The 17,842-nt window shown below is 46.4% G+C and overlaps 2 protein-coding genes across 2 annotated transcripts; one reads left to right on the top strand and one right to left on the bottom strand.

Moving 5' to 3' along the window:
* Positions 1 to 920: 920 nt before the first annotated feature.
* LOC121073842 (pancreatic alpha-amylase) lies at positions 921 to 5,900 on the bottom strand. The gene is made up of 10 exons (XM_040565277.1): positions 5,718 to 5,900; positions 4,955 to 5,101; positions 4,552 to 4,749; positions 3,494 to 3,724; positions 2,914 to 3,047; positions 2,704 to 2,826; positions 2,490 to 2,589; positions 2,209 to 2,330; positions 1,975 to 2,100; positions 921 to 1,233 (listed from the first exon to the last, which is right to left on the bottom strand). Exons 1-10 carry the CDS (start codon positions 5,883 to 5,885, stop codon positions 1,044 to 1,046), a joined length of 1,539 nt encoding a protein of 512 aa, XP_040421211.1. The 5' UTR covers positions 5,886 to 5,900; the 3' UTR covers positions 921 to 1,043.
* A 2,179-nt stretch (positions 5,901 to 8,079) lies between these two features.
* Positions 8,080 to 13,011, top strand: LOC121073841 (pancreatic alpha-amylase). The gene is made up of 10 exons (XM_040565276.1): positions 8,080 to 8,262; positions 8,879 to 9,025; positions 9,231 to 9,428; positions 10,257 to 10,487; positions 10,934 to 11,067; positions 11,155 to 11,277; positions 11,392 to 11,491; positions 11,651 to 11,772; positions 11,881 to 12,006; positions 12,748 to 13,011. The coding sequence occupies exons 1-10, from the start codon at positions 8,095 to 8,097 to the stop codon at positions 12,935 to 12,937; spliced, it is 1,539 nt and encodes a 512-aa protein (XP_040421210.1). The 5' UTR covers positions 8,080 to 8,094; the 3' UTR covers positions 12,938 to 13,011.
* Positions 13,012 to 17,842: the final 4,831 nt, after the last annotated feature.

The following is a 17,842-nucleotide window of genomic DNA, read 5'->3' as shown; positions in this document are numbered from 1 at the left end:
GCTGTTCTTTTGTTGTAGTTCTTGTTTTTATGTGTTTTTTCCTTTCTTTTTTCTTTTTTTTCCTTTTTTTTGCTGCTGATCAGCTCTGTGAAGGTTATAGACTGATTTTAAAGTGCACCTTGTCAATAAACAGAGCTTTAAACTTTGCACTGTCAGGGAGGGAGGAGATCTGCTGGCTGTAAAAATTAAAGGAAGGCTGAGTACCTCCATTTTTTAGTGTCCTGATCAAGGATGAAGTGACACAAATTTGTCCTTACATGCCAAGCCTCTTCAGTGTTGTGTCACAAGAAGCAAGAGATCTCAGTGGAAGGGAATCTGAGGTGGAGCAGAGCTACTTCAACACGGAGACAATATTATGCTATGCTTTAGCTACCATCAAAAGGAAAAACCAGTGCTTGGCTATGCAGCTCACTTCACATTTACGGGGGAAATATCAAGCATGAACATTAGTTTGCAGCAAGCCACTGGGGATAGCAGTGGGAGAACTGAGCTTTCATTTGCTAAAGGACATAAACTGAGTGTGAACCAGGCCACTCACTGGCTTGACTGACGTCAAAGGCTGGAATAATTGATTGGCACAGCCCAGCTTCATCTGCTGACCTGGGCTTCACGTTGGCTTTGCCCCAGAGAAGGGACATACTGCCAGCAAGCAGAGGCACTGCTTGCAGCTGCCTGCCACAATGTGCCTGCTCCAGGTTATGGCTATGCGTGCACCTACCAGCCTTGGAAATAGAGCATTTTAACTTCCTCAGGTGATGGCTTCTTTTGTCTTATTTTTTATTTTCTTCTATGTTTCTGTGACGTGGGAAATGCAGTGCTCTCTTGGTAGCCTTAAGAGCTACCAGTGGTATTGCCCCTGGTTATGACGTGATAATGCTACTATGATCCAGTTCATTAGGAGAAAAGACATCACTCTTCAGTTTGATTGCCATTTATTATTCACTGGGTACAGAGAATCACTCATTCTTGAACACCAGGGAATCGCAAATGGGGGAAACAGCATACGTACAGACCGACAGGAGAGAAACAAATTCTGATTGAAGTTATAACTTGGCATCAACGTGAATTGCAACAAATGGATCTTCGTCACTGTTACTGATCTGGAAGTTAGCCATTCCATCCCCGGAAACATACACCTGCTTTCCAGTACATGCGTTGCCCTCCTTTTGTCCAGAAATAACATCACAGTAGGTACCAGCAGGCAGACCAGTTTGCAAATCGGTGTTCATGTACCTGTGTGAAAATCAGTGAACGCTGCTCCTCCATTGATTTCAAAACAGGTATTTCAAACTGGGTAAAGGAATTCTGAAGCTGATGCTATTGCATGACTTGGAAGGGCAATGTAATGCAAGGGAGTTCTGAGCCTGACCCTGCTTCTCTCCCTGCACTCTCTTTTGGCCCTCCAGAACTGGGGTGCCACTGCGTGAATCTAGCTCAGGCTGTAGTTGTTGTTCTCATTGGAAGAAAAGGACGGGACAAAATCAAAGCATAAAAGAGCTTCACAACAGGACATGTGCTGCTAAAGGTAATCCTAATTGTGATGATCGTTCGATGCATTAGGGTTGAACTGGGCCGGACTAACTTGGATTGGATTGGCAAGTTTGGATGAGGGAAGTGAGAGAGTGCCTCCTCTCCTAAGAACTACTAACTTCAGCTCCTACTGCTTACATCCTTGGGCACTGCTCTGTCCACAGCCTCAGCCTCTTCTAATGTAAACTCACATGTGGGTGTACTGGAGATGACATGATACATGAGGGAGACCACAGGAATGGGATGCTCAAGATGCTAACGAGCAACCTGTACATCTTCAGACACTCCACTCAGACACCTCAGCCTTGCTTTCGATATTCTCCATTCACCTGACTGCACTCTAGATCAAGGGCATCCCCCTTCCTTGATGTCCTGAGCCCTTTCAGTGTTCCAGCTGAGGAGTTATGCTTCTCCTCAGGGATACGGTCTCTCCCACCGACTTACCAGTCGTCGTTATTAAAGACGATGAAGCCTTTATTGCCACGGCCAAAAGCTACTTGATTGCTGCCGTTGTCCCACCAGTTTGAGAAAGGCTGGCCGTCTACCACGTTACGGAAGATAACCATGTTCCTGAAAATGCAAGGAATGGCTGTCACTGCAGTTGCAAGAGCTCCACAGCCAAGAGGCTCATGATGCAAAAGTCACTGCTTTTACTGCGTTTTGCTCAGAGTCTCCTACTTTATTTGCCGCCAGCGATGTTCACAAACCCAGTCGTTGCCACAGGTGGTGTCCGCATTGATTGTAACAGACTTTGTTGATCCATCCGAGTTGCTAGGTGGTCCGATCCAGTCGTTGGCATCCTTTTATTGAAAAGAGACATTTGAAAGTTCTTACTGGAAAACGCAGAGCAAAAAGCGGGATGGATGGCACATCTAATTTCCACCCACCCGATCCAACACAGGACAGAGAAATCACTTGAGAAGGTTAGCAAACGTGAATCTTCAGCGTTACAAACTTACCTGCCCATTTACAAAATTTCTTGTCCAACGATAACTTGACATCACACGTGTGAACCCATACGGATGAGCCAACATGAAACCAACGGCCATTTTATAAAGCCTGATGGGCCAAAAGCATAATGAGACTTGGCAAGAGAAAGCGTGCCGGGGAACAAACAGACAAACAAATCAGCAAGAGGAAGAGGCATCACCCAGACAACCCAGCATTCCTTACCTGGCGTCCCAGAAGGTTAGAATGGAAGCTCCACCAGCCCCGTGCCCCCGCTGGTTGTCATGGTTATCCACAAAGACCAGGGCTCTGTCAGAAGGCACAAAGCCCCAGCCTTCTCCCCAGTTCCTGGCCAAAAACACAAAGACTTGAATCTACCCCGTCAAGCTGCGCATCCAGCGTATCCTAGGCAAGCTGCAGGATGGTCGCCCTTACTTTAAGTAGGACATCTTTTCTCCATTCCACTTGCGGATCACTGTCCCCAGTTTTGCACCGTATTTGAATTCAGTCACTCGGCCATTATCAAAGTACTCACTGCCTGTGATCGGCTCACCGCCCAAGTCAATTACCTAGTAGAGGAAGCAGAAGGTAATCATCTGTTCTGGTCCCACAGAGACAAAAAATCTGCAGCATACAGCCGGCAACATCACCTCATGCTTTAGATCGAGAGAAATGCATTGCCCAGCACATTCATTTCTGCCAGGCAGATCAACCAAAAGTTGGTACAATGCATGATGTAACCATGTGGAAAGATAGGGCCGTAGAGTTGCCCTAAGCTGCCGCCTACCACCTCCTAGTTAGTTGACCATTAGAAATCCCGATATAGTTTTCAAGGCATTTTGCATTTCTGAAGGGCAGTTATCACTCGCCCACTGGACTGCAGAGCTCAGTCTTTCCTGTTGTGTAGGAACAGGCCCATGGCATCACTGCCACCTCTCAGGAGGAGGAAGGTAAAAAGGACACAAACACAAGGATAGTCAGAAAGAGAGGCAGAAAGGAAAATCATGGCGATTACCTCTTGGTAAATGAACGGTTTTGTTCCTGAAGGAAACCATTGAGTATTCAGAGTGCTCAGCTTGTCCAGAAATGCTTTGATGTCCCCAGGCCACATATGCTTGGCAGCATCAATCCGGAAGCCTGCTACACCAATATCAATGAGGTGATTCATGTACTCTGCAACTTTTGAGCGTACATAGTCCTTCTCCAGGGCCAGATCAAGAAGACCAGTCAAGCGACAGTCACGAACCTGTGTAAGGAAAAAGGAGCGAGGTAAAGGAAACAGAGAGAGGAAAACGTAAATGAAAATGAAAAGTAGAAAAGAAAGAAGAAAAGTATGAGGAAAAGAAAGGAAAAGGAAAAGGATGTAAGAAATGGGAAAGGAGAAAGAAGGAAAGAGAAAGGAGAAAGGAGAAAGACAAAAGGAGAAAGGAGAAAGGAAAAAGGAGAAAGGCGAAAGGCGAAAGGAGAAAGGAGAAAGGAGAAAGGAGAAAGGAGGAAAGAGAAGGTAATGGATAGGACTGTGGTCTCACTCCATGCAGCAGCTTATAGAGCAGCCGTGAATAAAATATCACCTCCCCATCTTGATGTCATCAGCGTTAGGTGTGGGAATTGGCACTGAGTGTCGTTGCAAAGCAGATGAAGGCTGAGCTGTGACCTTGAGAAAGAACTGCCACACATTCCATGTACAAAAAGACTGCCGCGTGCAGCCAGGGTAGCATCTTGCACTGCTGCCAGTTTTGCAGGGGGCACCTTATCAGGCTCAGCTGAGTATACCAGCCGTAAGGAAGAGCTCACTGGTGCAGCTGAGTGCTTTGGGCTCCATCAGTTCAGGCACATACTCCTGCGCATGCCCACATGAAACATGTGGGGCAGGTTTGTGATTTCTCAGTGCCTACAATACTGTGCACCACAATGTGCCTTCCCTGAAGAGAAGCCTATGACGCTCACCACTGTATTCACTGGTCAGGTGGCGAAGTGCTGAATCTGTGGTAAACTACTCCGTTTGTGTGGCCTTACGGTAATCTTTACACAACAGGTTAAAAAAGAATTCACAGTTTCCCCATAGAAATTTACCTGGTATATGTCTCCATAATTCTGGATTTCTCCATTTGAGGTGTAACATTTGCCATCATTGAAATCCCAGCCAGAGTATGGCACTTCTGGAAAACTTTCGCTCCCAGCATCGAAATAGCTTCCACACGTTGAGTGGGTTCCTGAGCCACCCGCAGCCCCACACATGTGGTTGACAACAGCATCCACATAAATATAAACCTGGAAAAGTAGTGATTGCACTTCGGTGTGCTTTGTAGCACTGGGAAGCGACAGTCAGAGCTTTACCACATCACTGTTAATTCAACCTTTTTTCCCCTTTCACATCATTCTCCATTTATGCCTCCTTTGAGGACAAGATCAGTGACTTCCGTCAGCTGAAACCGCACTATTTGCTGTATCAGTTACATGTTTTAAAGGCACTTACTCCAACGTTGTTGCATCTGGTCACCATGTCTCTGAATTCATTTTCGTTTCCTGATCGAGTGCAGATCTTGTAGCTGATGGGCTGGTATCTTTCCCACCAGGGTCTGTTTGGGTTAGTAACGACAATATTTTCATTTGGAGGAGAAACCTGCAGGTGAGATGGTGGACCTCAGTAAGAAATGAGTAGTTTTTATTTCAAGTTCTAAGTGCAAAACGTGCACCAAGATTAGTCCTGGATTTCCATGAGAGACAGGCTTTGCGCCAGACCCGGTCTCTCTCGCTCTCTCTCCCTCCCTGCAGCACAAGCTCGGGTCTGCGAGGTGTCTGTCTTGTAGACTGGTGACAAGGAAGTTCTCTTTTGTTCCCATGGGCTGCCCATGTCCAGCCTGGGCCTGCTGTCCAAGGACATGCGCATGGGAGGGCTGAAGCCACAGGAACTACTTTTGTCTGGAATAGAGACATCCTTTGGAAAGCCAAAACTCCACGCTGAGACACTTGCCTTGGTAAAAAGGGAAGAGGAAAACTTAGCCTTCCAAGGGAAGCCCGTCAGGGGAAAGCATGCACCTTTGCAGCTGGTCTGCTGGAGAGACACTCTACCCAGGCCGGCAGGATCTCCGGTTGCGCCTAACAGCATTTACTACTTCCATCCCCACGTTCCACACCAAAGTTACTTGGAGCTGGCTGTCTCCGATTCTGGCCTTCTGCGGTTTATTAATCAAATGCTACAAAGCAGTTTTACTACCTACGGGCAGGAAACAACGTACCTGAACTCCTCCAAATCCATTAGGAGCTAAGTAGCGTTCACACTCAAGAGCAATATCGGCCCAGCGCCATTCAAAGAGATGTACAATAGATGTCCTCCCAGCCTTAGTGTTGGGGTTGTACTGCGCCCCGCAAAGCCCTACGGTCACGAGGAGAAGGAGAACTTGCATGGTGCCTTCAGCATAAGGCTGTGGTCTCTCCCCTGGCCATTTATACTCCTGCAAGATGACAAAGTTCCTATTGCAGCTGACAGATTTCTCAGAGAGAAACTCTATCAGTTATTGTTTGGCTAGCGAGCTGGGTATCACTCTTCCGTTTTGTTTTTTCCTGAATTGCCCCACAGCTGAAGATAAAATACCTTTTCATAATGTTTATGCCTTATCATAAACCAAGCAGTCTGTGCACAGCGCACCCAAATTTGGGACTGTATTCTTTCCAGTCGTATAAAAAAAGATAATGTATCAGAAGTTAGCCCAGGCGTGACACGTGGACCCTCAAGGGGAGCTCTGGAACATAAAAGGAAAGGAAAGGAATTAAAAGACAAGTGGAACTCTAATAGCTCTCAGAGAATGAATGAATTCATCAGCATTCAGAGGCATCTAGCGCTCACGATTAATCCCAGCTCACACCTAGGTACCAGACCAGCCACTCTCAGTCAATAGCAGATGCATCACACAACACGTTGTGAGACTTGAACAGCTGAATCACTTACCATCAGCTTAAGACAAGGCTAGAGGGAATGGTGTTTTCAAATTTGTCCTCAGATGCATTGGGTTGGTCTTGCCAATAATGACGAACAATAGGTTTGTTCTCACTATCCTCATAATCACAATTTGTAATCACCTCATTGGTTGCTTGTTGTTGAAGAGTAGACAAGGTCATGTTCGGAGCTGGTGCATATTTTTGGAAGAATGAATTGAGTCCTTTTACTTACGATGTTAGAATCCTTATTCCCTCGTGCTCCCATTTGGAAATATTTGTCTTCTACTGTGCCAGTACTGAAGGTAGAAAGCAATGAACCAAAGTTCCCACCAATCAATGTGCCATTGCTATTAGTTAAAATAAAGGCAATTTGCTATTTCATTTTTTGTAGCGCAAACAGACCTCTAGTAAGGTCTATGACACGAAAATGAACAGGTGGGCAAACAGGACCTGCTTTGGCATTTCATCCTTGAACACAAATTCTGGGAAAGACAAGAATGTATCTGACACATATGGAATGTCATGGCTAGTTTAGAAAGAACATACTCGAGGCAGTTCAGGTACAAAGTGTAATGACATTTTCTCTTGGAGTGGGTATGCCTGTTTGTGGACTTCTTGCTTTTCTCACGGTTATTCACTAAGTGTCAGGGATTTTCTGGTTTTTGAATTCTCACAGAGTGTTGTTTTATCATCGGCCCGACTCCAGCTTACTCATGGAGTGTTGTACTAAGAACTTGATGTTATGTATTAGTTCCAAATGAGATCCTCACATCATGTCACAAGCAAAAGCGGGAAGGTTTTTGAAAGAGGAAATTGCAGGAACAGCCAGCAGAGGCTTAGGCAACAGATCCATTTGGCTTTCCAATTCAGTTTTATGACAGACATCAAAAATTCATCTGCACTATCTCTTTACATCTAATTTTGCATTTCCCTCCTTGACTCAGATAAATCAGTGGTCATTTAAAGGAAGGTGAAAGCTTATGGAGGCGCTCCACAGGAAAGTACTTGAAACTCATCACTTTAAGTCAGGTAGAGCAACAGTTACTCTGCATGACTGTGTGATGAAAAACTGTAATATTGGCTAGCAGGCACTGTGAAATAACACTAAAAAAACACACGGCCAATTTCCAATTACCAGTGTGATTCAGCTGTTCAAGTCCCACAACGTGTTGTGTGATGCATCTGCTATTGACTGAGAGTGGCTGGTCTGGTACCTAGGTGTGAGCTGGGATTAATCGTGAGCGCTAGATGCCTCTGAATGCTGATGAATTCATTCATTCTCTGAGAGCTATTAGAGTTCCACTTGTCTTTTAATTCCTTTCCTTTCCTTTTATGTTCCAGAGCTCCCCTTGAGGGTCCACGTGTCACGCCTGGGCTAACTTCTGATACATTATCTTTTTTTATACGACTGGAAAGAATACAGTCCCAAATTTGGGTGCGCTGTGCACAGACTGCTTGGTTTATGATAAGGCATAAACATTATGAAAAGGTATTTTATCTTCAGCTGTGGGGCAATTCAGGAAAAAACAAAACGGAAGAGTGATACCCAGCTCGCTAGCCAAACAATAACTGATAGAGTTTCTCTCTGAGAAATCTGTCAGCTGCAATAGGAACTTTGTCATCTTGCAGGAGTATAAATGGCCAGGGGAGAGACCACAGCCTTATGCTGAAGGCACCATGCAAGTTCTCCTTCTCCTCGTGACCGTAGGGCTTTGCGGGGCGCAGTACAACCCCAACACTAAGGCTGGGAGGACATCTATTGTACATCTCTTTGAATGGCGCTGGGCCGATATTGCTCTTGAGTGTGAACGCTACTTAGCTCCTAATGGATTTGGAGGAGTTCAGGTACGTTGTTTCCTGCCCGTAGGTAGTAAAACTGCTTTGTAGCATTTGATTAATAAACCGCAGAAGGCCAGAATCGGAGACAGCCAGCTCCAAGTAACTTTGGTGTGGAACGTGGGGATGGAAGTAGTAAATGCTGTTAGGCGCAACCGGAGATCCTGCCGGCCTGGGTAGAGTGTCTCTCCAGCAGACCAGCTGCAAAGGTGCATGCTTTCCCCTGACGGGCTTCCCTTGGAAGGCTAAGTTTTCCTCTTCCCTTTTTACCAAGGCAAGTGTCTCAGCGTGGAGTTTTGGCTTTCCAAAGGATGTCTCTATTCCAGACAAAAGTAGTTCCTGTGGCTTCAGCCCTCCCATGCGCATGTCCTTGGACAGCAGGCCCAGGCTGGACATGGGCAGCCCATGGGAACAAAAGAGAACTTCCTTGTCACCAGTCTACAAGACAGACACCTCGCAGACCCGAGCTTGTGCTGCAGGGAGGGAGAGAGAGCGAGAGAGACCGGGTCTGGCGCAAAGCCTGTCTCTCATGGAAATCCAGGACTAATCTTGGTGCACGTTTTGCACTTAGAACTTGAAATAAAAACTACTCATTTCTTACTGAGGTCCACCATCTCACCTGCAGGTTTCTCCTCCAAATGAAAATATTGTCGTTACTAACCCAAACAGACCCTGGTGGGAAAGATACCAGCCCATCAGCTACAAGATCTGCACTCGATCAGGAAACGAAAATGAATTCAGAGACATGGTGACCAGATGCAACAACGTTGGAGTAAGTGCCTTTAAAACATGTAACTGATACAGCAAATAGTGCGGTTTCAGCTGACGGAAGTCACTGATCTTGTCCTCAAAGGAGGCATAAATGGAGAATGATGTGAAAGGGGAAAAAAGGTTGAATTAACAGTGATGTGGTAAAGCTCTGACTGTCGCTTCCCAGTGCTACAAAGCACACCGAAGTGCAATCACTACTTTTCCAGGTTTATATTTATGTGGATGCTGTTGTCAACCACATGTGTGGGGCTGCGGGTGGCTCAGGAACCCACTCAACGTGCGGAAGCTATTTCGATGCTGGGAGCGAAAGTTTTCCAGAAGTGCCATACTCTGGCTGGGATTTCAATGATGGCAAATGTTACACCTCAAATGGAGAAATCCAGAATTATGGAGACATATACCAGGTAAATTTCTATGGGGAAACTGTGAATTCTTTTTTAACCTGTTGTGTAAAGATTACCGTAAGGCCACACAAACGGAGTAGTTTACCACAGATTCAGCACTTCGCCACCTGACCAGTGAATACAGTGGTGAGCGTCATAGGCTTCTCTTCAGGGAAGGCACATTGTGGTGCACAGTATTGTAGGCACTGAGAAATCACAAACCTGCCCCACATGTTTCATGTGGGCATGCGCAGGAGTATGTGCCTGAACTGATGGAGCCCAAAGCACTCAGCTGCACCAGTGAGCTCTTCCTTACGGCTGGTAAACTCAGCTGAGCCTGATAAGGTGCCCCCTGCAAAACTGGCAGCAGTGCAAGATGCTACCCTGGCTGCACGCGGCAGTCTTTTTGTACATGGAATGTGTGGCAGTTCTTTCTCAAGGTCACAGCTCAGCCTTCATCTGCTTTGCAACGACACTCAGTGCCAATTCCCACACCTAACGCTGATGACATCAAGATGGGGAGGTGATATTTTATTCACGGCTGCTCTATAAGCTGCTGCATGGAGTGAGACCACAGTCCTATCCATTACCTTCTCTTTCCTCCTTTCTCCTTTCTCCTTTCTCCTTTCTCCTTTCGCCTTTCGCCTTTCTCCTTTTTCCTTTCTCCTTTCTCCTTTTGTCTTTCTCCTTTCTCCTTTCTCTTTCCTTCTTTCTCCTTTCCCATTTCTTACATCCTTTTCCTTTTCCTTTCTTTTCCTCATACTTTTCTTCTTTCTTTTCTACTTTTCATTTTCATTTACGTTTTTCCTCTCTCTGTTTCCTTTACCTCGCTCCTTTTTCCTTACACAGGTTCGTGACTGTCGCTTGACTGGTCTTCTTGATCTGGCCCTGGAGAAGGACTATGTACGCTCAAAAGTTGCAGAGTACATGAATCACCTCATTGATATTGGTGTAGCAGGCTTCCGGATTGATGCTGCCAAGCATATGTGGCCTGGGGACATCAAAGCATTTCTGGACAAGCTGAGCACTCTGAATACTCAATGGTTTCCTTCAGGAACAAAACCGTTCATTTACCAAGAGGTAATCGCCATGATTTTCCTTTCTGCCTCTCTTTCTGACTATCCTTGTGTTTGTGTCCTTTTTACCTTCCTCCTCCTGAGAGGTGGCAGTGATGCCATGGGCCTGTTCCTACACAACAGGAAAGACTGAGCTCTGCAGTCCAGTGGGCGAGTGATAACTGCCCTTCAGAAATGCAAAATGCCTTGAAAACTATATCGGGATTTCTAATGGTCAACTAACTAGGAGGTGGTAGGCGGCAGCTTAGGGCAACTCTACGGCCCTATCTTTCCACATGGTTACATCATGCATTGTACCAACTTTTGGTTGATCTGCCTGGCAGAAATGAATGTGCTGGGCAATGCATTTCTCTCGATCTAAAGCATGAGGTGATGTTGCCGGCTGTATGCTGCAGATTTTTTGTCTCTGTGGGACCAGAACAGATGATTACCTTCTGCTTCCTCTACTAGGTAATTGACTTGGGCGGTGAGCCGATCACAGGCAGTGAGTACTTTGATAATGGCCGAGTGACTGAATTCAAATACGGTGCAAAACTGGGGACAGTGATCCGCAAGTGGAATGGAGAAAAGATGTCCTACTTAAAGTAAGGGCGACCATCCTGCAGCTTGCCTAGGATACGCTGGATGCGCAGCTTGACGGGGTAGATTCAAGTCTTTGTGTTTTTGGCCAGGAACTGGGGAGAAGGCTGGGGCTTTGTGCCTTCTGACAGAGCCCTGGTCTTTGTGGATAACCATGACAACCAGCGGGGGCACGGGGCTGGTGGAGCTTCCATTCTAACCTTCTGGGACGCCAGGTAAGGAATGCTGGGTTGTCTGGGTGATGCCTCTTCCTCTTGCTGATTTGTTTGTCTGTTTGTTCCCCGGCACGCTTTCTCTTGCCAAGTCTCATTATGCTTTTGGCCCATCAGGCTTTATAAAATGGCCGTTGGTTTCATGTTGGCTCATCCGTATGGGTTCACACGTGTGATGTCAAGTTATCGTTGGACAAGAAATTTTGTAAATGGGCAGGTAAGTTTGTAACGCTGAAGATTCACGTTTGCTAACCTTCTCAAGTGATTTCTCTGTCCTGTGTTGGATTGGGTGGGTGGAAATTAGATGTGCCATCCATCCCGCTTTTTGCTCTGCGTTTTCCAGTAAGAACTTTCAAATGTCTCTTTTCAATAAAAGGATGCCAACGACTGGATCGGACCACCTAGCAACTCGGATGGATCAACAAAGTCTGTTACAATCAATGCGGACACCACCTGTGGCAACGACTGGGTTTGTGAACATCGCTGGCGGCAAATAAAGTAGGAGACTCTGAGCAAAACGCAGTAAAAGCAGTGACTTTTGCATCATGAGCCTCTTGGCTGTGGAGCTCTTGCAACTGCAGTGACAGCCATTCCTTGCATTTTCAGGAACATGGTTATCTTCCGTAACGTGGTAGACGGCCAGCCTTTCTCAAACTGGTGGGACAACGGCAGCAATCAAGTAGCTTTTGGCCGTGGCAATAAAGGCTTCATCGTCTTTAATAACGACGACTGGTAAGTCGGTGGGAGAGACCGTATCCCTGAGGAGAAGCATAACTCCTCAGCTGGAACACTGAAAGGGCTCAGGACATCAAGGAAGGGGGATGCCCTTGATCTAGAGTGCAGTCAGGTGAATGGAGAATATCGAAAGCAAGGCTGAGGTGTCTGAGTGGAGTGTCTGAAGATGTACAGGTTGCTCGTTAGCATCTTGAGCATCCCATTCCTGTGGTCTCCCTCATGTATCATGTCATCTCCAGTACACCCACATGTGAGTTTACATTAGAAGAGGCTGAGGCTGTGGACAGAGCAGTGCCCAAGGATGTAAGCAGTAGGAGCTGAAGTTAGTAGTTCTTAGGAGAGGAGGCACTCTCTCACTTCCCTCATCCAAACTTGCCAATCCAATCCAAGTTAGTCCGGCCCAGTTCAACCCTAATGCATCGAACGATCATCACAATTAGGATTACCTTTAGCAGCACATGTCCTGTTGTGAAGCTCTTTTATGCTTTGATTTTGTCCCGTCCTTTTCTTCCAATGAGAACAACAACTACAGCCTGAGCTAGATTCACGCAGTGGCACCCCAGTTCTGGAGGGCCAAAAGAGAGTGCAGGGAGAGAAGCAGGGTCAGGCTCAGAACTCCCTTGCATTACATTGCCCTTCCAAGTCATGCAATAGCATCAGCTTCAGAATTCCTTTACTCAGTTTGAAATACCTGTTTTGAAATCAATGGAGGAGCAGCGTTCACTGATTTTCACACAGGTACATGAACACCGATTTGCAAACTGGTCTGCCTGCTGGTACCTACTGTGATGTTATTTCTGGACAAAAGGAGGGCAACGCATGTACTGGAAAGCAGGTGTATGTTTCCGGGGATGGAATGGCTAACTTCCAGATCAGTAACAGTGACGAAGATCCATTTGTTGCAATTCACGTTGATGCCAAGTTATAACTTCAATCAGAATTTGTTTCTCTCCTGTCGGTCTGTATGTATGCTGTTTCCCCCATTTGCGATTGCCTGGTGTTCAAGAATGAGTGATTCTCTGTACCCAGTGAATAATAAATGGCAATCAAACTGAAGAGTGATGTCTTTTCTCCTAATGAACTGGATCGTAGTAGCATTATCACGTCATAACCAGGGGCAATACCACTGGTAGCTCTTAAGGCTACCAAGAGAGCACTGCATTTCCCACGTCACAGAAACATAGAAGAAAATAAAAAATAAGACAGAAGAAGCCATCACCTGAGGAAGTTAAAATGCTCTATTTCCAAGGCTGGTAGGTGCACGCATAGCCGTAACCTGGAGCAGGCACATTGTGGCAGGCAGCTGCAAGCAGTGCCTCTGCTTGCTGGCAGTATGTCCCTTCTCTGGGGCAAAGCCAACGTGGAGCCCAGGTCAGCAGATGAAGCTGGGCTGTGCCAATCAATTATTCCAGCCTTTGACATCAGTCAAGCCAGTGAGTGGCCTGGTTCACACTCAGTTTATGTCCTTTAGCAAACGAAAGCTCAGTTCTCCCACTGCTATCCCCAGTGGCTTGCTGCAAACTATCAGCCATGCTGGCTGTTCCACAGGCTGTTCCACCTCTTTATTTATTTATTTGTATTATTTTTTAATTTTTGTTGTTTTGTTTGTTGCTTGGTTTTTGTTTAGTTTTGCTTCAGGCCCACGTTGACTTGCATCCTATCACTCACAAACTGCGTGATTCTATGCTAGCTATTAGACAAACATTTCATAACCAGAAATGTAAAAGTCAGGCCATAAAGAGTGCAAGCTCTAACCACCGTAGCTTTTGTGGAAAATGATTGGAATGACACTCATCTGCCTTTGGTTTCTATAAATATTAGGCAATAAAGGCATGCAGGATACAGAGATGCTTGTGATCATTCCTGAATCCAAATTTTCCATGATGTTTGAGTGCAGCATTTGTTTTATGTGATGTAGCAATTGAAGAGTCAGTCTTAGCTGTGTTTCATTGTAGAACTATATACCACGTCGAAGAAAATAAATCTTGCCACTGTCTTAAGTGAATTCAAAAGTTGGTGGCCAAACTGTTCACTGCTTTTGAAGGATCGGGCCTGCATCCAGGGTTTGTTTTTGTTCCTTTTGTTTCAAGCTTTTTTTGGTACATATTTGCCTCCTAAAACAATGCAAAGAAGGTGAAAAAAGCAAGTATCTTCCAGAACAACAACAGGTCTTTGAGATCAGTCAGGAAACCTAGAGGTACTGTCAAGTTTATTGTTGATCTTCAAGTTTTTCAGAATTAGTTAGCACTGTTTTCTTCATTATTATTTCTTCTGATTTATATGAAGTGGTATCATTAAGTGTTGTTGCAAACTAATGTTCATGCTGGCTGTTCCAGAGGTAAATGTGAAATGCATGTCTTTCTCAGGCATACTCAACTTAGACCTTGTGAACCAGTCTGAAGGCACAAATCATATTTGTATCTGTTTATATATAATATTTAATTCCAGTGGTACGTGCAGTGCTGAGGCCGAGTCTTCAATTTCTACATCACATAAAATAAATGCTACAGTCCAACATGATGGCAAATTTGGATTCAGACATGATCACAAGCAAAGACATATCCATCTGACAGATGATGCCAAGTTGAGGGGATGTGTCTATCTGCCAGAGGGTAGGAAGGCCCTGCAGCAGGACCTGGACAGGTTGGATTGATGGGCAGAGGCCAATGGGATAACGTTCAACATGGCTAAGTGCTGGGTCCTGCACTTTGGCCACAACAACCCCATGCAGCGCCACAGGCTTGGGGCCGAGTGGCTGGAAAGCTGTGCAGAGGAAGAGGATCTGGGGGTGTTGGTCAATGCTCACCTGAACATGAGCCAGCAGTGTGCCTAGGTGGCCCAGAAGGCCGACGGCATCCTGTCTTATATCAGGAATAGTGTAGCCAGCAGGACCAGGGAGGCGATCGCTCCCTGTACTCTGCTCTGGCAAGGCCACACCTCGAGTACTGTGTTCGGTTTTGGGCCCCTTAGTACAAGAAGGACATCAAGGCCCTGGAGCTCGTCCAGAGAAGGGCTACAAAGTTGGTGAAGTGTCTGGAACACAAGTCTTATGAGGAGTGCCTGAGAGAACTGGGGTTGTTTAGTCTGGAGAAGAGGAGGTTCAGGGCAGGCCTTACTGCTGTCTACAACGACCCGAGAGGAAGGTGTGGGGAGCTGGGCGCCGGCCTCCTCTCGCACATTACAAGAGGGAATGGCCTCAAGTTGCACCAGGGGTGGTTCTGGTTGGAAATTAGGAGAAATTTCTTCTCAGAAAGAGTAGTCAGGCACTGGAATGGGTTTCCAGGGAAGTGGTGGAGTCACCGTCCCTGGGGGTGTTCAAGGAAAGATTGGACTTGGTGCACAGGGACATGGTTTAGTGGGTGATACTAGTGGTAGGGGGATGGTTGGACCAGATGATCTGGGAGGTCTTTTCCAACCTTAATGATTCTGTGATTCCATGATCTCTGCATTCTGCATGCCTTTGTTGCCTGTTATTTATGGACACCTCGGGCGGATGTATGTCATTTCAATCATTTTCCACAAAAGGTACGGTGGTTAGAGCTTGCAATCTTTATGGCTGGACTTCTACATTTGGGGTTAGGTAATGTCTGTCTAATAGTTAGCAGAGAAACACCCAGTTTGTGAGTGTTAGACCTGAATGTCAACATGGGCCAGAACCAAAACTAAACAACAATCAACCAACCAACCAAACCCAAAATCAACCAACCAAAACAAACAAACAAAAAAACTTTACAACAACCTAATGCAGCATGCAGACAAGCATACGCTGTGCTCCAGTCTCTGTCCGGATATCCATTGCAAACCTGTCTTTTGCCCCTGGGATCAGGCCAGGGAGCACTCCTGCCCCTTTGAAAGAGGCTGGCTCCCCATTCCAGTTGCTGCTTGACTGCCAGGAGCCTGTTGCTTGCAGTGAGGGATAGCACAAGGCAACACAGAAGGCAGTGAAAGATTTTGGTCAAGCCACATCTGCACAGACAGCGAATGACTTAGCATTGTTTGCTTGGAAGAAAACAGTTGTCTTACTCATGAGATATGTCATGAACAAATTATTGATGGTCACCATTTCCAGAGAACACTTCCTAGCAAATGGATAAGCTTTAATTAGGAGTGCTCTTTTGCAACACTCGTTTTGATCAGAATAGCCTTGGGATAGCTTGCAGTTTCTACTCTCTAAATTAGAGATCTCCGCCTGAGATGGTTTTCTGCTGTTCTTTTGTTGTTGTTCTTGTTTCTATGTGTTTTTTATTTCTTTTTTCCTTTTTTTCCTTTTTTTTTGCTGCTGATCAGCTCTGTGAAGGTTACAGACTGATTTTAAAGTGCACCTTGTCAATAAACAGAGCTTTAAACTTTGCACTGTCAGGGAGGGAGGAGATCTGCTGGCTGTAAAAATTAAAGGAAGGCTGAGTACCTCCATTTTTTAGTGTCCTGATCAAGGATGAAGTGACACAAACTTGTCCTTACATGCCAAGCCTCTTCAGTGTTGTGTCACAAGAAGCAAGAGATCTCAGTGGAAGGGAATCTGAGGTGGAGCAGAGCTACTTCAACACGGAGACAATATTATGCTATGCTTTAGCTACCATCAAGAGGACTAAGTGGTGCTTGGCTATGCACAGAATCACACAGAATCACACAGAATCATCTAGGCTGGAAGTGACCTCCAAGATCACCGAGTCCAACCTCTGACCTAACACTAACAAGTCCTCCACTAAACCATATCACTAAGCTCTACATCTAAACGTCTTTTAAAGACCTCCAGGAATGGTGACTCAACCACTTCCCTGGGCAGCCTATTCCAATGCCTAACAACCCTTTCAGTAAAGAAGTTCTTCCTAATATCCAACCAAAACCTCCCTTGGTGCAACTTTAACCCATTCCCCCTCGTCCTGTCACCAGGCACGTGGGAGAATAGACCAACACCCACCTCGCTACAGCCTCCTATAAGGTACCTGTAGAGTGCGATAAGGTCGCCCCTGAGCCTCCTCTTCTCCAGGCTGAACAATCCCAGCTCCCTCAGCCGCTCCTCATAAGACTTGTTCTCCAGACCCCTCACCAGCTTCGTTGCCCTTCTCTGGACTCGCTCGAGCACTTCCATGTCCTTCTTGTAGCGAGGGGCCCAAAACTGAACACAGTACTCGAGGTGCGGCCTCACCAGAGCCGAGTACAGGGGGGACAATCACTTTCCTAGCCCTGCTGGCCACACTGTTTCTTATGCAATCCAGGATGCTGTTGGCCTTCTTGGCCACCTGAGCACACTGCTGGCTCATGTTCAGCCGACTATCAACCAGTACTCCCAGGTCCTTCTCTGCCAGGCAGCTTTCCAACCACTCATTTCCCAGCCTGTAGCGCTGCTTGGGGTTGTTGTGCCCGAGGTGCAGGACCTGGCACTTGGCCTTGTTAAGCTTCATACAGTTGGCCTCAGCCCATCGGTCCAGCCTATCCAGATCCTCCTGCAGAGCCTTCCTACCCTTAAGCAGATTGACACACGCACCTAACTTGGTGTCGTCTGCAGACTTACTGAGGGTGCACTCGATCCCCCCATCCAGACCATCGATAAAGATATTAAAGAGGACTGGCCCCAGTACTGAGCCCTGGGGGACTCCACTAGTAACCAGCCTCAAACTGGATTTGACTCCATTCACCACAACTCTTTGGGCCCGGCTACCCAGCCAGTTTCTAACCCAACGAAGCGTACGCCAGTCCAAGCCAAGAGCAGCCAGTTTCTTGAGGAGAATGCTGTGGGAAACGGTGTCAAAAGCCTTACTGAAGTCATGGTAGACCACATCCACAGCCTTTCCCTCGTCCACCCAGCATGTCACTTTGTCACAGGAGATCA

This window comes from Cygnus olor, chromosome 8 (genome assembly GCF_009769625.2).
Source record: "Cygnus olor isolate bCygOlo1 chromosome 8, bCygOlo1.pri.v2, whole genome shotgun sequence".
NCBI classification, from domain to species: Eukaryota; Metazoa; Chordata; class Aves; order Anseriformes; family Anatidae; genus Cygnus; species Cygnus olor.
This window is presented reverse-complemented; position numbering and strand designations above follow the sequence as displayed.